The sequence below is a fragment of the Lactuca virosa genome, chromosome 2 (genome assembly GCF_052849685.1).
Source record: "Lactuca virosa cultivar CGN04683 chromosome 2, Lactuca_virosa_CGN04683_v6, whole genome shotgun sequence".
Lineage (NCBI taxonomy): Eukaryota > Viridiplantae > Streptophyta > Magnoliopsida > Asterales > Asteraceae > Lactuca > Lactuca virosa.
Genome location: NC_136427.1, coordinates 316,565,277 through 316,585,864, shown reverse-complemented (window position 1 = coordinate 316,585,864; position 20,588 = coordinate 316,565,277). Strand labels below are relative to the sequence as shown.

The 20,588-nt window shown below is 38.8% G+C and overlaps 1 protein-coding gene across 1 annotated transcript; it reads left to right on the top strand.

Moving 5' to 3' along the window:
* The first annotated feature begins 10,683 nt into the window (after positions 1-10,683).
* On the top strand, positions 10,684-11,826 carry LOC145158812 (uncharacterized). Its single transcript, XM_079077650.1, has one exon. The coding sequence runs from the start codon at positions 10,684-10,686 to the stop codon at positions 11,824-11,826; it is 1,143 nt and encodes a 380-aa protein (XP_078933776.1).
* Positions 11,827-20,588: the final 8,762 nt, after the last annotated feature.

Here is a 20,588-nt window from a genome sequence, read left to right as displayed (position 1 = left end):
TTTTAGTTATGGTTGGATTAGAAGGAGGTTGTGGTGGGTTTGCTGCCATGGGAATAATAATAACAGGTTCTGGTTCTTTTTCTTAGTCAGAATTTTTAATAAAAAGGGGCACTTCTTCTTGTTGAAGCAGCGGTTCAGAGATAAAATTAGGAGGATTGAGAATAAAGAGGATTGTAAGATGTGGATTTTCCCCTGCTGCTGTCGCAGATTTGTTGAGATGAAGAAAGGTGTGAATTTTGATGGGTATCCTTATGCGATTGGGAGGAATAAAAAACAGGGGCAGTTTGGGTATTTTCTCTCTATCGGAATGATCTGGGCCTGGTTTGAGCAAAGTGGTGGTTGGTATGATTTGCATAAATGTCGGGACAGGTTATGTGAAGGTTACTTTTCCTTTTATCCTTATTTTTGGAGGCAGGGGCAAATTGGTCATTTTTATGTGAATATGCATGTGGTTAAGAATTATATGGAGGTTGAGGAGGATTGGACTCTGTTGATTCGGCTTAGACTTAATAGATTTGAGATAATGGGTGGGATTTCTATGATTGAAGATTTTTTTATATGTACAGGAGGTTTAAACGATAAGGGCTTTTTTGGAATTTTTATTTTTTTCGATGATTCTTGGATCTGGTTCGATCACAGAGGTGGTTGGGTTGATGCGATTTTTTCTTGGCATCATCTAATTGAAGATCTTTTTTGTTGGGTTTTCATCTCTTGGGATCAGGGGCATTTTGGTCATTCTACAATGCTTTTCCTCATTCTCATTTATTCAGGAGGTATTTTTTGGTGTGGAGATAGAGTGATGATCAACCATAGCAAGTGTATTTGGTATTTGGTTCCTGTTATGGTGAAAGGGCAAAATTGGAATTATTGGATATGGAGGATTTCTATTGCTATTAATGGAGTTATTCTTCACTATTTGTATAAAGGAATTGACGGGCATGGGATTTTTGTCACTTTTTCCCTTAAAAGTGAGTTGCTTCTCGGTTTGATCCCGAGTTTCATTTGGTTTTTACCTTATGAAGTGGAATTAATTCATTTACATTTGGGTTTTATTCCAAATTGTTATGAATTTCCGTCTTGGAAACAAGGCGTGTATGTTCAAGGAATTGACGATTTTGGGATTTTTATCACTTTTTCCCTTAAAAATGAATTGCATCTCGGTTTGATCCCGAGTTTCATTTGGTTTATGCCTTATGAAGTGGTTTTATTTCATTTACAATTGGGTTTTTCCCTTAATTGTTATGAACTTCCGCCTTGGAAACAAGGTGTGTATATAAAAGGAATTGACGGATTTGGGACTTTTCTCACTTTTTCCCTTAAAAGTGAACCTCCGCCTTGGAAACAAGGTGTGTATATTTAAGGAATTGACGGATTTGGGATTTTTATTACTTTTTCCCTTAAAAGTGAACCTCCGCCTTGGAAACAAGGTGTGTATATTCAAGGAATTGACGGTTTCGGGATTTTTATAACTTTTTCCCTTAAAAGTGAACCTCCGCTTTGGAAACAAAGTGTGTATATTCAAAGAATTGACGGATATGAGATTTTTATCACTTTTTCCCTTAAAAGTGAATCTCCATCTTGGAAACAAGGTGTGTATATTCAAGGAATTGATGGATTCAGGATTTTTATCACTTTTTCCCTTAAAAGTGAACTTCCGCCTTGGAAACAAGGTGTGTACATTCAAGGAATTAACGGGTATTTTCTCTATAAAAGTCTAAGGTTTGAGCTTATTATGGAGTTTTTTTGGATGTTGGATGAAGAAGTTGAGTTTGGGATTACTAATAAAAAGAGGAAGGGTATTCAAATTGGGATGCTTGAAGATTGGTTTAATTTGAAGATTTTGAAGAATAATAATTTTTTTGGGAAGAGGATTGGTTATAGTGATGATTTTCTTGATAATGGTTTTTGGAGTGATGGTTTCTTTATGTGGATGGCTAAAATTGAGAGATTAGATGTTCAAAGTTGGTTGATTGAAGCTTGGATTGATTCAAAGTTTTTGAAGGACAAGGGTTTTTTTGAGAAGAAGATTGGATACATTGTAGATTTTTTTGTTTATATTGAGAATTGGTTTGATTTTTTCAACGGTTGGGGTTTTGTGATTTTGGGAAAATGGAATTATGCTTTCATTGGAACTTACAAGACTTCTCTTTATTTGGGATATATGAAGTATAATAATAAAAGCATAAGGTGTACAAAGTTGGTTGCTAATTTGGGTACTATTTTGGGTTTGAAGCTTCGTCAAGAAAGTTTGAAGAAGTTGAGATATTTTGGGATTTATAGACAATTTTTGATTGATTGGATTGGGTTGAAGATGGAGGATACCATTATTGGAAGATGCATGAAGACTAGAAGACATTTGTTTTTCATGGATGCTTGGAAGGTTGAAGACCACTCCGGATTGTGGAGTTGGATAATAATAAATTGTTGTTTATTTGTTTTAATAGTTGTTAGACCTAGTTTATGCTTTTGGTACCTTTTAGATGTTTGGCTTAGGATCACTTTTGGCCTTAAACTCTAAACCATAAACCCTAAACCCTAAAACCCTAAAACCCTAAACCCTTAAACCCTAAGCCCTAAGCCCTAGGCCCTAAGCCCTAAACCCTAACCCCCTAACCCTAACCCCCTAAACCCTAAACCCCTAACCCTAAACCCTAACCCCCTAACCCTAAACCAAGTCATTTGCAAAAAAAATTTCTCTCTCTAACTTTCTCTCTCTAAGATTCTCTCTCTCGTTGTTCAGTTTTTGTGGGTGACTCGGCAGTGATTTGGCCGGTCGGAAGCTGTTTCCGGCGCTGGTCCTCTACTCCTTTTGGTCGCCGTTTCATCATCGTCCTTCGTTCTCACCTTGTGAATCGAAGGTGCAATGTTTGGAAAGTTTGGAAGCATGTTCGGTTTGAAAAATTCCGATCCCCCAGATCCAGATCGTCAAAGGCTGTATGAGGAAGATCTCGATGCCGAGCCTGGTGCTGTTTGACGAGGAAGGAAGGTTGTCTACAAGGATTAATCTCCTTACTGTGGGGATAAACCTCCACGATTGAAGGAGAAAATTGAAAATCAGATCAATCGGAACTTGGCGGAGAAGAAATACTTGGAATCTAAAAATTCTAATGAAGGATCGAAGTATGTTTTACGTGCTGGAGTCCGTGAAATTATCAAATCGGGTTATGGCAAGGAGAATGTTGATCCGAATCTCATCAAATGAAACCTCAAGTTTTGGAGTCGCTCTTTAACAAGTGGTAATGCAGGCCTTTTGCCAACAAAATAACCATATAAAGTACGTTCGTAAGGAATGCTTCCGTTAGCCATGATATCCGGGGGAATAATTAATATGTCATCTTCCAAGGATTCAACAATGTCAACAAAATCAAGTTTGATGGGATGATCAGAAGGTACCTCGTCGTGTAATAAATTAATTGGAGCTTCCTTGCACAATGGGCCATCAGCAACGAAGTCATGAGGTGAAGGCCCAGCTGGAGAAGGTGTGGACTTGGCCAATAGGACTTCAACAAAAGATAAAGGGTGGTTGATAATATTTGGGCTGTTGGGCCCAAATAAAGATGACATTAGGCTTGGATCCGTCGTTGCAAGAATTTGGGGGGAAGGGGAATTACAATCGTGGGCCACACACAGAAAATTGGTGGAATCGTCCAAAGGAGCAGGCACGCGCAAAGAGGGAGCATGGGGGCCAGGAAAAGGAGCATTAAATACATGGTCTCCCACTAAGGAAGCGCATTTAATGCTCATAGGGTTTATCACACAAGCAGCCGACGGTAGGGCTTCCTCAAATCCCTTTTTTGTGCAACTCACGTGATCAACTCCTAAACTAGGGTGGTTTTGACTTTCCAAATTAAAGTCATCTCTGTAACTCATGCTAGAAGAAAACGACGCAAAGACCTTTCCATCATGAGCAGCGAAATCTTTACCAAAAGAAACATGGAGGTCTGACAGAGGCATTGACCGAGGGTCGACATGCAAGGGACGATCGACATCATCGCAAAGAGATGGAGCAACCGGCGTATACGAGTTCGGTGCCGGAGAAGCGATCGGCAGGGCGCCGCCACCATCAGAAGATCGAGAGAGTCTGACCGGGTCTTCAACCTTTTCCGATGTATGACCGCGAAGATCAGAGATTGGCGAATCCACATCCCCAGAAGCCTCTTCATCAGCCTCAGAAGACTCATCCACTACTCCAACAATTTTGGCAGACTCCATAGACGGTTCAGAATTAGCGCCTAGAGCAAGGAGAGAAACTTTTGGAGTAATTTGTGGGTCTTGATCTTCCCCACTAACGAAGCCAGAAGAAGCTTCAACGTTTGTTGGAGTTTTCTCTCTTGTTACAATACCATCAGAAGAAGCAACAAAGGAAACCTCAAGTTCACTTTCATAATCTGTTTCTTCTCCATTCTTGTGAACATGAGCTTCTTCAGTAACCTTTACATCTTTATCAATGATATCTTCAGTAACCTTTACATCTTGCATGTCGACCCTCGGTCAATGCCTCTGTCAAACCTCCATGTTTCTTTTGGTAAAGATTCCGCTGTTCATGATGGAAAGGTCTTTACGTCGTTTTCTTCTAGCATGGGTTACAGAGATGACTTTAATTTGGAAAGTCAAAACCACCCTAGTTTAGGAGTTGATCACGTGAGTTGCACAAAAAAGGGATTTGAGGAAGCCCTACCGTCGGCTGCTTGTGTGATAAACCCTATGAGCATTAAATGCGCTTCCTTAGTGGGAGACCATGTATTTAATGCTCCTTTTCCTGGCCCCCATGCTCCCTCTTTGCGTGTGCCTGCTCCTTTGGACGATTCCACCAATTTTCTGTGTGTGGCCCACGATTGTAATTCCCCTTCCCCCCAAATTCTTGCAACGACGGATCCAAGCCTAATGTCATCTTTATTTGGGCCCAACAGCCCAAATATTATCAACCACCCTTTATCTTTTGTTGAAGTCCTATTGGCCAAGTCCACACCTTCTCCAGCTGGGCCTTCACCTCATGACTTCGTTGCTGATGGCCCATTGTGCAAGGAAGCTCCAATTAATTTATTACACGACGAGGTACCTTCTGATCATCCCATCAAACTTGATTTTGTTGACATTGTTGAATCCTTGGAAGATGACATATTAATTATTCCCCCGGATATCATGGCTAACGGAAGCATTCCTTACGAACGTACTTTATATGGTTATTTTGTTGGCAAAAGGCCTGCATTACCACTTGTTAAAGAGCGACTCCAAAACTTATGGGAGGAACATGGAATTACCGACATCTTTATTAATGACGATGCCATGTTCTTTTTTAAGTTTAACAACGACAACGGTATGAATTATGTCCTTCAAAAAGGAATTTGGAAGATTAATGGAATCCCGCTCTTCTTAAGAAAATAGGACCCGGATGTTTTCATTGAAAAACCAACGCATGATCGGGTCCCTGTTTGGGTTAATATTTTTGGCATTCCTCTCCAACTGTTTAACAAAGATGGTCTTAGCCTCATTGCTAGCAAACTTGGAAAACCTTTGGAGGTTGACTCTTACACTACTTCCATGTGCGAGCGGGCTTCCGGTAGAATGGTTTTTGCACGTATCCTCATTAAGATGTCGGCTAAAGACCCTTGGGCTAAAGAAATAAAAATCAAAGCGATCACGGCTAAAGGTGCTACATCCACAACACTTAAAGTAGAGTATTCTTGGAACCCTAAGAGATGCGATCACTGCAAAATTTTTGGTCAGGATCATTCGACATGCGCCGTTCTCACGGCGTGTCTTCCCATCCCAAAACCGGATATGCCCATTCCAAAAAAAGTTGATAATGAAGGATACTAATCGGTCAAGAGGTGAACTAGATCATTTCTAATTCCAAAAAAGAAGCCTCCCATTGACAACCATAAAGGAAAAGGGCCCGCCATAAAGATCTCTCAAGTCTATAAACCAGTGATTCGTGTGGAGCCAAAGAAAAAAGTTACGACTAACATGTTTGACGCTCTTTCTCATCAAAGAGTGGATGATAATGATGAAGACTCTCGTATCCCTCCTGTTCCCCACTCTAGTGATACCCTCCCAGCTCCTAACTCTCTACCGAGCTCTTCTCATGGTGGTTGTATCTCTTCTCCAATTGATCAGGGATGACGATTTTAGGCCTTTATGTAGTTAGTTCCTAGTTGTTTTTTTTTGTATTTGCTTTGGGGCGTGCCCCTTAGCTTGCCTTGTTTTTTTTTCTTGGGCGTTTGCCCTCCTTTTGTAATTTTCTTTTTATTAATAATATTTGACAAGGGTAATTCCTTTTATCCAAAAAAAAACCCTAAACCCTAAACCCAGAATTTCTCTCTAGGAAACTCCTTGGGAGACTAAGTGCTCTTGCACATTTTTTGGGTTTTTGATCTTCATTTTCTCAAATCTGTGGGTGTTATTTGTTATTTTGTTGATTTTAATTATGGGTAAACATCACAGAAGCCGCAAATCATCAAAAAAGTCATCCTCTAATGCTAAACGATTTGATGTTTTGTGTTCTTTTCACTTCGAAGACAACAACCCTTCTTGTTCTTCATCAACTTTTTGTGTTAGCAATCATAGCGATAAAGGCATCTTCTTCTCCGATTCACCTTTGATTCCAGGCGCAGTTACATTTCCATTTTGTTTAAGTCCAGTAGTTCACGGAATTGTTGAAGACAAAGGAGAGGATGAAGCAGGTCCTGCTCTCGTGGTGGGAACAGATTCTGATAGTGATATTGAAATCTCCTTTGTTGCTTCCATTGATGGTTTTGAGTCAGGAGAAGATGAAGCTATCTTAAAGCTTCAAGATATGAACGAAGAATCAAACCTCAATGTTGAAGTTTTTGGTCGCAAGAATTATGAAGGATTTAGATCTCGTGACTTTTTCAATGGTGGTGAAGATCTTCCCGTCTCTGATGAACGTCTCGTGAAGGATACTCATGGCGAGAAGATCAGTTTTGTAGAAGATGCCCCTGTCGAGTCACCCGCTGCAGGGTGCCTTTCCGCCTCCGCTCCGGCCTTGGCAGCGCCATCTCTGCCGTGCATTTTTTCTGGCGACGGTGACCAGTCGTCTCTGTCGCAGCCTTCAGCCACCGCTGCTCCGCCTACCTCCTATCCAAGCGACGACCCTTTGAAAGTCAACCAAACTTGTTTAGGAAAAGATTCCCCTGCCTTTGTTGAAAAGCCTCCTGAGTCGTTTCCTTCTTCCATGGGTACAGGAGGAATTCCTAGTGTGGAAAGTCAACAGTCTTTGGATGGTGGGTCCGATTTTCGAGCACCCTTTTTTGGAGATAAAATTGTGAAGGCGCCTCCTGCACGTGATAGCCTCCTCATACACATTAATTGCTCCCCTTTATTAGAAGAACTTTCTTCCAAAGCTGGAGACAAGGCATTTATTGCTGCCAAATCCATCCCCTAATCACCAGCCAGGCGCGTATAAGACCCCCAAGAAATTGATCAGCCTTCCTTTGCAGGAGACAAAGCTTTTAATGCGGCTGATTCTCCCATTGACGCTCCCTATTTGCGCGTGCCTGATCCTCAGCATTCCCCTAAACGAGCGCCAAGCCCAAATTCTTTTTTTGGGCCCAATAGTCCTCATACGGTCCAACACCCTTTATCCTTTGCTGACATTTTATTGGGCAAGTCCAAGTCACCTTCTATTGGGCCTATTTCGCCTGAATTCGTTGTAGATGACCCATCGTGCAAGGCTTGCACAACCAATTTTTTTCATTATGAGGTCCCTCCTGTTACTCCCCTTAAACTTGATTTTGTCAACATTAATGAATCACTGGATGATGATTTTTTAATTATCCCTCCGGATATCATGGCTAACGGCAGCATTCCCTTTGATCGCACTTTATATGGTTATTTTATCGGCAAAAGGCTTGCGTTTCCGCTTGTTAAAGATCGGCTCCAAGACTTATGGAAGGAACATGGAATTACCGACATCTTTATTAATAACGACGACATGTTCTTTTTTAAGTTTGACAACGACAATGGTTTGAATTATGTCCTCCAAAAAGGTTTTTGGAAGATTAATGGTTTCCCGCTATTCCTTAGAAAATGGGACCCTAATGTTTTCATTGAAAAACCTTCGCATGATCGGGTTCCCGTTTGGGTTAATATTTTTGGCATTCCTCTCCAACTTTTTAACAAGGATGGTCTTAGCCTCATTGCTAGCAAACTTGGAAAACCTTTGGAGGTTGATTCTTACACTACCTCCATGTGTGAGCGGGGTACGGGTAGAGCAATTTATGCCCGTATTCTCATTGAGATGTCAGCAAAAGATCCTTGGGCTAAAGATATAAAAATCAAAGCATTCACGGCTAAAGGTGCTACATCTACCACCCTTAAAGTGGAGTACTCTTGGTTCCCAAAGAGATGTGACCATTGCAAAAATTTTGGTCATGACCTTGCCACTTGCCCCACTCACACGACTAGCCCTGCCGTTCAAAAGACGACCACTCCAATTCCGAAAGAAGTTGACAAAGAAGGATTCCAAATGGTTAAAAGGAGAACTAGAGCTATCCCTATCTCTAAAAAGAAGGTTCAAGTTGACAACCGTAAAAGCAAAGGGCCCGCCATAAAGATCTCACAAGTCTATAAACCAGTGATTCGTGTAGAGCCAAAGGAAAAGGTCACGACTAACATGTTTGATGCTCTTACTCATCAAAGAGTGGATGATAATGATGACGACTCTCGTATCCCTCCTGTTTCCCATTCCAGAGATACTCACCCAACGCCTAACTCACAGCCGAGCTCTTCTCATGGTGGTCATCTCTCATCTCCAATGGATCAGGGATGACGATTTTAGGTCTCTTGTAGTTAGTTCCTAGTTGTTTTCTTTGTGTTTGCTTTGGGGCATGTCCCTTAGCATGGTCTTATTTTCTTTTTTCTTGGGCGTTTGTCCTCTTTTTTTATAATTTCTTTTTTTATTAATAAAATTTGCCAAGGGTAATCCCTTTTATCCAAAAAACCCTAAACCCTAAACCCTAAACCCTAATATTCAGAGCAATGGTGGTTTACTAATTTCAGATGTTATGTTAGAGAAAGTGAATATGGGGAATACTCAGAGCGAAAATGATCCTCCTCCTCTTAGTTTCAGTGAGAAAGAGTCTAAGACCAATGTTCAGGTTTCTTATGCTGATAAGGTTAGTGGGAAGAAACTTAATGCACCCAACTTAATCTCTGTTATTAAAAAAGATCCTAATATGCCAGATGGTGTGGTGGAAATGCCTTATGGTGACATTCTAAAAGGTTGCTGCCCTTTTAAGACTACTCTTTATGGTTATTTCATAGACAAGCATGTTCATTTTTTCAATGTTACCAAATTTGCTCATAACATGTGGAAAAAACATGGTTTGGAGGAAGTTATGGTCAATGATGAGGGAATTTATTTCTTTCGGTTTAGCTCTGATCAAGGAATGGTCTCGGTTCTGGAAGGTGGTGTATGGATGATTTTTGAAAGTGCCCTTGTTGTTAGAAGGTGGACTACTGGAGTGAGCTCTGTCAAAGGACAACATGATAAAGTTCCGGTATGGGTCAAAATATATAATGTCCCTCTTGAATATTAGAATGGAACAGGCCTTAGTCATATTGCTTGGGAAATTGGAAAGCCGCTTGATGTGGATGCCCATACAGTGAAAATGTGTCAAGATCACTGGGGTAGGCCGACATTTATGAGGATTTTGATTGAGATGTCTGCGTCTAAAGATTGGTTAAAAGAAGTCCAAGTTTATTCGTCTGATTTGACTACAGGAGAAAGGATTATCTCGAAATGCAGGGTTGAATATGCTTGGAACCCGTCCAAATGCTCTCACTGTAAAGTATATGGGCATAAGGATTCTAACTGTGGAATTATTCTAGCTAAACAAGTCCAAGAAATTGACAGTAATAACAAGGCAGATAAAAATAAGGAGGAAGTTAAGATTGATTTAATGGAAGTTTTAATAACAAGCACTAAAAAAGTTGAAGAGGATGACGAGGGGTATCAAACTGTTTTTAAGAAAAATAAGGGGAAGAGCTCAGGGGAAAAGGTGAAGGAAGAAACAGGGAAGAAGAATCAGTCGATGTATCAAGGGTATAATGGGAAATTTCAAAGTAATGGGAAGAAGTGGGTGGGTTCGAGTGTTGGGAATCAAGGGCAAAATGGGAATAAATTTTTTAAACCTGGAAACAATAATGCAGGAAATCAAGGGAATAAAGGCAAAGGAAATCAGGGGTATAATGGGAATTTTAAGTCTATGAATGGTAATTCAAAAGATTTTAAGTTTGAACAGGGGCAAAGTAGTAAAAACGATAAGAGCTTGGAAAAGGGCAATAGCGCAAAGGCTGTTTCGGAAATTAAGGGTAATTTGGGGAATAATGTTGCGAGTCGTGTAAACCAGGAAGCTAAAAAGAAAGATGTAGCGGGGAAAAAAGAAGTCAGCTGGCATTCTTATGTTCCGAAATCAGGGGCTGATTTCAAAATCAGTTCGAATTTTGACAAGAATATTCAAATTGAGAAAAGTCTCGATTCTGTGAATCTTTTTTCTAGCAACAAGTTCGGTATTTTAAAGGATTTGGAAGATGAGAATCAATTTGTTATCTCAAAATGAGGTGTTGATGAGGTTGATTTAGCTTATCTGGACACTGTGGATCAAATGGAAGTTATAGGTGGTATCCCTTTGGTTGATACCAACATGGAAGCCTTTTCCAATGACACTTAGTTTTGGAATTTGGAACATTAGGGGTTTTAATCAATCCCCTAAGCAAAAAGAAATAAAAATTTTGATCAAGACGAATAATTTGAGTTTATTGGCTGTTCTTGAATCTCAAGTCAGTTTTAGTAAGCTTGAAGAGAAGTGTGATAAGATTTTTGGATCTTGGAAGTGGATTGCTAATAAAGGAAATTCTGGACATACTTCTCGCATTATTATTGGATGGAACTCTAATATTTTTTATGTCAACTTGATTGATTATAATGATCAAGTTCTTCATTGCAAAGTTAGTTTTCCTCTTAATAATAAATATGTTTTTTGTTCTATTATGTATGCTGCTAATAAGTATACTGATAGAAGAGCTTTGTGGTCTTCTCTTGTGCATCACAAAGGGTTTGTTCATGATGATCCTTGGGTCATTGGTGGGGATTTTAATGTCACTCTTAATCTCAATGAAAGCACTGCTGGTTCTTCTAGATTTTCTAAAGGCATGGTGGATTTTCTTGATTGCATCAATAATCTGGAAATTGAAGATATTAATAGCAATGGTTTGAATTTCACATGGAACCAAAAGCCTCATGGAAACAATGGTATTTTAAAGAAGCTTGATCGTGTGATGGGTAATAGTAGGCTGCTGGAAGTCTTTCCTACCATTTATGCTTCTTTTCTTCCATATAGGCTATCTGATCACAACCCTGTTGTCATCAAAATTCCGATGAAAGCTAAGTTCACTGTGCGTCCTTTCAAATTCCCTAATGTTCTCGCTCTTAGCCCTGAATTGAAACTGTTGGTTGAAAGGCATTGGAATATTGATGTTCAAGGAGTTAAGATGTTTAGATTAACTCAAAAGCTCAAAAATCTCAAGAACCCTATTCGCAAGCTGTTAAAGATCCAGGGGCATTTTTCTGAAAATGTTGATCATTTTCGTAAAGAGCTTGAAGCGGTCCAATCTGATTTGGATTTGGATCCCTTCAATTCTCAACTTCGTGATTTGGAGGCCATCTTTCTTGGAGAGTATAAGAAAGCTTGTGATGAGGAGGAACGGTTCTTGAAACAGAAAGCTAAAATTCATTGGTTAAAAGAGGGTGATAGCAATTCTTGGGCGTTTGTCCTCTTTTTTTGTAATTTCTTTTTTTATTAATAAAATTTGCCAAGGGTAATCCCTTTTATCCAAAAAACCCTAAACCCTAAACCCTAATATTCAGAGCAATGGTGGTTTACTAATTTCAGATGTTATGTTAGAGAAAGTGAATATGGGGAATACTCAGAGCAAAAATGATCCTCCTCCTCCTAGTTTCAGTGAGAAAGGGTCTAAGACCAATGTTCAGGTTTCTTATGCTGATAAGGTTAGTGGGAAGAAACTTAATGCACCCAACTTAATCTCTGTTATTAAAAAAGATCCTAATATGCCAGATGGTGTGGTGGAAATGCCTTATGGTGACATTCTAAAAGGTTGCTGCCCTTTTAAGACTACTCTTTATGGTTATTTCATAGACAAGCATGTTTATTTTTTCAATGTTAACAAATTTGCTCATAACATGTGGAAAAAACATGGTTTGGAGGAAGTTATGGTCAATGATGAGGGAATTTATTTCTTTCGGTTTAGCTCTGAGCAAGGAATGGTCTCGGTTCTGGAAGGTGGTGTATGGATGATTTTTGAAAGTGCCCTTGTTGTTAGAAGGTGGACTACTGGAGTGAGCTCTGTCAAAGGACAACATGATAAAGTTCCGGTATGGGTCAAAATATATAATGTCCCTCTTGAATATTAGAATGGAACAGGCCTTAGTCATATTGCTTGGGAAATTGGAAAGCCGCTTGATGTGGATGCCCATACAGTGAAAATGTGTCAAGATCACTGGGGTAGGCCGACATTTATGAGGATTTTGATTGAGATGTCTGCGTCTAAAGATTGGTTAAAAGAAGTCCAAGTTTATTCGTCTGATTTGACTACAGGAGAAAGGATTATCTCGAAATGCAGGGTTGAATATGCTTGGAACCCGTCCAAATGCTCTCACTGTAAAGTATATGGGCATAAGGATTCTAACTGTGGAATTATTCTAGCTAAACAAGTCCAAGAAATTGACAGTAATAACAAGGCAGATAAAAATAAGGAGGAAGTTAAGATTTATCTAATGGAAGTTTTAATAACAAGCACTAAAAAAGTTGAAGAGGATGACGAGGGGTATCAAACTGTTTTTAAGAAAAATAAGGGGAAGAGCTCAGGGGAAAAGGTGAAGGAAGAAACAGGGAAGAAGAATCAGTCGATGTATCAAGGGTATAATGGGAAATTTCAAAGTAATGGGAAGAAGTGGGTGGGTTCGAGTGTTGGGAATCAAGGGCAAAATGGGAATAAATTTTTTAAACCTGGAAACAATAATGCAGGAAATCAAGGGAATAAAGGCAAAGGAAATCAGGGGTATAATGGGAATTTTAAGTCTATGAATGGTAATTCAAAAGATTTTAAGTTTGAACAGGGGCAAAGTAGTAAAAACGATAAGAGCTTGGAAAAGGGCAATAGCGCAAAGGCTGTTTCGGAAATTAAGGGTAATTTGGGGAATAATGTTGCGAGTCGTGTAAACCAGGAAGCTAAAAAGAAAGATGTAGCGGGGAAAAAAGAAGTCAGCTGGCATTCTTATGTTCCGAAATCAGGGGCTGATTTCAAAATCAGTTCGAATTTTGACAAGAATATTCAAATTGAGAAAAGTCTCGATTCTGTGAATCTTTTTTCTAGCAACAAGTTTGGTATTTTAAAGGATTTGGAAGATGAGAATCAAGTTGTTATCTCAAAATGAGGTGTTGATGAGGTTGATTTAGCTTATCTGGACACTGTGGATCAAATGGAAGTTATAGGTGGTATCCCTTTGGTTGATACCAACATGGAAGCCTTTTCCATTGACGCTTAGTTTTGGAATTTGGAACATTAGGGATTTTAATCAATCCCCTAAGCAAAAAGAAATAAAAATTTTGATCAAGACGAATAATTTGAGTTTATTGGCTGTTCTTGAATCTCAAGTCAGTTTTAGTAAGCTTGAAGAGAAGTGTGATAAGATTTTTGGATCTTGGAAGTGGATTGCTAATAAAGGAAATTCTAGACATACTTCTCGCATTATTATTGGATGGAACTCTAATATTTTTTATGTCAACTTGATTGATTATAATGATCAAGTTCTTCATTGCAAAGTTAGTTTTCCTCTTAATAATAAATATGTTTTTTGTTCTATTATGTATGCTGCTAATAAGTATACTGATAGAAGAGCTTTGTGGTCTTCTCTTGTGCATCACAAAGGGTTTGTTCGTGATGATCCTTGGGTCATTGGTGAGGATTTTAATGTCACTCTTAATCTCAATGAAAGCACTGCTGGTTCTTCTAGATTTTCTAAAGGCATGGTGGATTTTCTTGATTGCATCAATAATCTAGAAATTGAAGATATTAATAGCAATGGTTTGAATTTCACATGGAACCAAAAGCCTCATGGAAACAATGGTATTTTAAAGAAGCTTGATCGTGTGATGGGTAATAGTAGGCTGCTGGAAGTCTTTCCTACCATTTATGCTTCTTTTCTTCCGTATAGGCTATCTGATCACAGCCCTGTTGTCATCAAAATTCCGATGAAAGCTAAGTTCACTGTGCTTCCTTTCAAATTCCCTAATGTTCTCGCTCTTAGCCCTGAATTGAAACTGTTGGTTGAAAGGCATTGGAATATTGATGTTCAAGGAGTTAAGATGTTTAGATTAACTCAAAAGCTCAAAAATCTCAAGAACCCTATTCGCAAGCTGTTAAAGATCCAGGGGCATTTTTCTGAAAATGTTGATCATTTTCGTAAGGAGCTTGAAGCGGTCCAATCTGATTTGGATTTGGATCCCTTCAATTCTCAACTTCGTGATTTGGAGGCCATCTTTCTTGGAGAGTATAAGAAAGCTTATGATGAGGAGGAACGGTTCCTGAAACAGAAAGCTAAAATTCATTGGTTAAAAGAGGGTGATAGCAATTCAAAGTATTTTCATAAGATTGTTAAAGGAAAAGCTCACAAAAATAGAATTGAATCAGTTATGAATCGACAGGGGGAGTGGCTGGAAGGTGAAGCTGTTTACAAAGAATTTGTTGACTATTTTCAGGATTTTCTTGGAAAAGAAGTTCTTTGTGAGGAGATTGAGATGCCGAATTCTTTATTTGTCAAAAAGCTTGATCTTATTCAAGCTGTTGAGATGGTTCAGATTGTTTCAAATGAAGAAATAAAAGCTGCCCTTTTTTATATTGATGATGATAAAGCTCCTGGTCCAGATGGTTATTCGGCTAAATTCTTCAAATCCATGTGGTCTATCATTGGTGATGATTTTTGTCATGCTGTCAAAGAATTTTTTGCTAGTGGAAAGATTCTCAAAGAAGTTAATGCCACTGTCATTGCTTTAGTTCCTAAAGTTGATTCTCGTGGAATTGTGAGTGATTTCATACCTATCTCTTGTTGTTCGGTTATCTACAAGTGCATAAGTAAAATGATTGTTGGCAGAATAAGAAATCATTTGGGATCAATTGTTTCTGATAACCAGTCAGCTTTCATTCCTGGTAGATCAATTACAGACAATATTCTTCTTTCTCAAGAGCTGGTTCGGGGGTATCATAGAGAACGTGGGTTTTCTAGATGTGCGCTAAAGGTGGATATACAGAAGGCTTATGACACTGTTGGTTGGTCTTTTCTTCAAAATATTCTTTTTCATTTTGGGTTTCACCCGACAATGATTAAGTGGATTATGCAATGTGTGAGTACTCCTTCCTATATGATTAGTATGAATGGTACTTTTCATGGTTACTTTGAAGGCAAAAGAGGCCTTAGGCAAGGTTGACCTCTCTCTCATTATTTGTTCACCCTTGTGATGGAAACCTTTAATTTGATTTTTTAAAGAAGAATAAAGAATGAAGCTTTGTTCAAATACCATTGGAGATGTAAGAAGCTTAAGCTTACTCATCTTTGTTTTGCGGATGACTTAATGATTTTTTTTCATGGAAATAAAGCTTCTGTCAGGGTGATTAAAGATAGCCTTGATGAATTTGCTAAAGTGGCTGGTCCCCACCCTAATTTTTCTAAAAGTCATATTTTTTTTGGGAATGTTAAAGCCAATGTGAAAAAAAGTATCTTGGATACTTTGTCTTTTGTTGAAGGAAAGCTTCCGATGAGATATTTGGGGATTCCTCTCATTTCTAATAGATTATTTTTCAGGGATTGCAAAAGGCTTGTTGATAAAGTGAGAAGCAGAATTAGTGACTGGAGGAATAAATTTCTCTCTTATGCTGGAAGATTGCAACTCATTTCTTCTGTTTTGTATTCTTTGCCAGTATATTGGGCTTTTGCTTGCTTATTCCGGCTGAAACAATTAAGGAGATTGAGAAGATGATGAAGAATTTCCTTTGGAATTGTGATGAATCCAAGAAGAGTAGAGCTAAAATTGCTTGGTCTACTGTCTGTAAACCTGTGGATTGTGGGGGTTTGGGTCTTAGAAATTTAAGAGCTTGGAATAAAGCAATTTTATCTAAGAGAATGTGGATGATCATATCCAATTGTGAGTCTTTGTGGGTTAAATGGATCAACATCAACATTTTAAAGGGAAAGAGCTTTTGGGATGCTGAGAAAAAACATGATTTGAGTTGGAGCTGGAGAAATTTGATTAAACTGAGACCTAATTTCAGGAACCATTTTTGTACCAAGATTGGGAATGGTGCTAACACTTTCATGTGGTATGATGATTGGCATCAACTTGGTTCTTTTTCTCATGTTCTTTCCCCAAGAGAAATTTCAAGTGCTGGATTTAGAATATCTGACAAAGTCAAAGATGTTATAGTTGATAGATCGTGGTTTTGGCCAAATGATTGGCTTGCTCTCATCCCCCAATTGAATGATTTTCAACTGCCGGTTCTTGATCTTTTGGTGGCTGATAAAGTTTTATGGAGGAAAAGGGATGGGAAAGTGGTGGATTTTGATATTCAGCAAGTTTGGAATGATTTAAGCGAGTGTGGTTCGAAGGTCTCTTGGGTTCATCTTGTTTGGTTTAAGCAACGCATCACAAGACATAGTTTCATTTTATGGCTTGCCATTCAGGAGAGACTAATGACTCAGGACAGAATGAGGTTTTGGGACAAGAATAAAAATCTCAATTGCACTCTTTGTAATAATCAGCCAGACTCGCATTCTCACTTGTTTTTTGAATGCCCTTTCTCTACTTTTGTTTGGAAAGCTGTGAAAGATAGAGTGGAGATAAGAAGTGATTCCCAAGGATGGAAAGAGCTTGTTGAAGAACTTCAGATTTTGTTCAAAGGAAAAAGCATTTGAGTTTTTATTATGAAAATTGCTTTTGCTGCCACAGTGTATCATGTATGGAGAGAAAGAAATTTCAGACTCTTTAGAAAAGGAAAGACTGAGGAGAATAAAGTCATTTTGAACATCTTTGAAGAAATTCGTCTTAAGCTTATTGGGCTCAAGGGTGGTTTTTTGGGTTTTGACAACAAAGTCAAGAGGAAGTGGGGTATCCCCGTTGGAGAGAAGAATCATGATTGTTTGATGATTAGTGGAATTGACGGAATTGGGTTTAGCAGTTTTCCTTTTAAAATTGCTTTGCTTATCGGTTTTATCCCGATTTTCTTAAGGATTTTTTCTTTAGAAGTGGATTTATTTATGCAAATGGGTTTTATCCCCATTATTGGTTGTTTTACTCCTAGGCAACTAGGAGTCTCTACCTTGGTGGGTGCCACTGCTAGTTCGATTAGCAAGTGGTGGGATATTCACCCGTTAACACACGGGCTTGAGTACGTCATCCTTAGACTGTACTACTTTTGGGTTGGTTGTTTCCTTTTTTATAATAAAAACAACCACATTTTGATCTTTTGGGTTTTCCTTAAGATTTCTGCTGTCTGGTTTATCCCAGATTTCATTGGAATTTTTTCCTTTGAGGTGGTTATCATCTTAATGCAAATGGGTTTGATCCCCGTCAGTTGGTGTTTTCTTCCTAGGCAACTAGGAATCTCCACTTTGGTGGGTGCCACTGCTAGTTCGATTAGCAAGTGGTGGGATATTTACCTGATAATACACGGGCTTGAGTACGTCATCCTTAGACTGTACTAAATTTGGGTTGGTTGTTTCCTTTTTAACTATAAAAACAACCACTTTTTGATCCTTTTAATCTTTTGGTTTTACCTAAAGATTCTTGCCAACCGGTTTATCCCGATTATCATTGGTATTCTTTCCTTTGATGTGGATATTGAAGGTTTTAATCTCAAGTTTTTTGGAATTAACCTTCAGGGGTATTTTTGGAATTACCCCAATAAAAAAGGAATTGACGGAATTTATTTTTTTGGTTCGATTCCAAAGAAGATAGTTGTTTGGTTTGATTTTTTTGACCATAAAAACTTTGACATTTTTTTGCCCAAGGGTTCAATTCCCGAAAATAGTTGGTTTACCCTTCGAGGGTATTTTTGGAATACTTGGATTACTTGCTTGAATGGCTACTTGAAGATTTTTTGGGATGTCTTTGTCAAGATTGAAGATTGTGATAAATTGAAGTTTTTTTTGGAAGTTGTGGGAATGGCCTGGATATCACGGTTTTAGCATTATACTTTTGTGGAGTTTGAAGACTAATTTTTTGGCTAAAGAAGATGTTGGAAGAAATTTTGAAGACTTTAAAGATAATTTTTGGATTGGTTAAAGTGGGGTTGTGATGGTTAATGGGTTTATTAATTGGAGCTTATGGGTTTTTCAAGTGAAGAAAGGAATGAAGTTTAAAAAAAGTTTTTTGAAGAAGAAAGGAGAGGAATGCAAGAAGTCTAAAGCTCAATGGTCAAAGTTGATTGCTATTTTTGGATCTAGATTGTATTGGAGTTTTTTGGAATTTATTGAAGATTTGATCGTGTTGGCCAATGATTCTCATGATTTGGATGCTCCTTGGACGTATTGTGAGATTGGTATTTTTCAAACCTTGGATTATTTTTTCGAGTATGAGGCCAAAATTCTTTCTTTGTTTTGGTGGAGGATTAAGTGTTACATAAAGATTGAAGACATTGAAGATATTTTGAGTTGGAAGATTTTAGCTTTTGATCTCATTGATTATCCTTTTAGAAGCTATGTTTGGTTTCACTCTATACAATGGAATTGGACTTGGAAGTGGATTGGTTGGTGATTCATAGTTAGGTTTCTTTGTATTTTTAATTTCTCTAGTTTAGCTTAGTTAGTTGTTAGTTAGGTTTCTTGTAGCTTGTTTTTTTTGGGCGGTTGCCCTCTTTTTTTTTGTAATGTTTTTTCTTTTTAATAAAATTTGCCAAGGGGTTTCGCCTTTTATCTAAAAAAAACCCTAAACCCTAAATCCTAAACCCTAACCCTAAAACCCCAACCCATGGAGTACTTTCTCTCTCTCTAGGAAATTCCTTTGAAGATTAAGTGTTCTTGTTATTCTTGTGGGTTTCATGCTTAATTTCTTATAATCTGTTTGTATTTTTTGTTAATTAGTTAAGCTGTTGTGATATTATGGAGAAGATTCATAGGGTTCGTAGATCTTCAAAAAAAAATCAAAATATCATGATGAAGAGACTGATGTTCTTGGCTCTTTTCACTTCGAAGATAGCCCCCAAAAGGATGAAGTGGTTCCTGGGTCATGTAACTCTCATGGAGGTTCTGAGTTTGTTGAAAGTTCTTCATCTTCCTCTGTCTTTTGTGTTAGCAACCACAGCAACAAAGGTCTCTTCTTCACCAACTCTCCTGTCCATGTGTCGAATGAAGCATCTTGTGAACCCTCGGTTGAAAAAATTGACTGTTGTGCTCGTGATAATGGGGTAGTAACAGGTCCTGTTGACGTGATTGGAGAAGAAAGGGTCTCTGAAATTCATTTTGAAGGTTCCTTTATTGCTCCCCATGAAGCTTTCGATTCAGAAGTTGAAAACCATGCAAATGACGAAGCCCTTAAAAAGATCGCTAAAATAGATGGAGTGGTTGAGGATTGTTCCGATTCCGATGCTGAGGATTTGGCTCGAGTTCTTCCTTCTACCAGAATTCTTTCTCCGGTCGTGACGTCCCCTTCTCCACTCTCCGGCTCAGCGTCCGATGTTCCATCGTGGGTTCCTCCTTTGACGTCGGAAAATCTTGGCCCCTCGGAAATCTCCCCAGACGCGTCTTCTCCTTGCGACGGTGACGGTCTTCTGCCTCCTTCCGGTCGTCGTTTTCAACCGCCTGTGGTGCGTCCTATTTTGGAAAAGATTCCCCTGCTATTGTTTATTTGGAGTCTGCGTCGTCCTCATCGCTCCTTGGGAAGGGAGGTCATGCGAATTTGGAAAGTCAACATTTTATCGATAATGTGGCCGACGTCCAAGATTGTTTGTTAGCGAATTTAAATATGGCATCGTCATCTACACGTCAAGGGTCCCCCTTGCGCATTAATGCCTCACCAAAAGTTGGAGACATAGCATTTAATGGCCTTGACTTATCTCCTTTGGCTGCCACGCGCCTCGTGACTCCCTCAAGTTCCAATCTGCCGCCCAAATCAATTAATGGACTAAATCTACTTTCTTTTGGGCCTAGTAGTCCTCGTGAACCTCAAGGCCCACATCCTCTACCTTCTCATTTTGGTCCATATAGCCCAATTTTTGCCCAACAGCACTTTCATTTGCGCAAGTTTTATTGGGCCAGTCTAAACCTTCGTCTGATGGGCCCATCCCTGATCTCGTTCAATATAATCCATCTTTCAAGGGTGCTCCATCTTCCCAAGATATATCTACTGTTATTCACGATGAGGTCCTCCCTAAACCTTTATCTTTAGACTTCATTAATATTCTTAATTCTTTGGAAGACGATCATATTATTATACCTCCGGAAATCATGGAAAAGGGTAGCATCCCCTTTGAACAAACCTTATATGGTTATTTTGTGG

Bases quoted from the DNA above. Each gene is read 5' to 3' on its own strand.
- LOC145158812 (XM_079077650.1), top strand. From the start codon at position 10,684: ATGACACTTAGTTTTGGAATTTGGAACATTAGGGGTTTTAATCAATCC.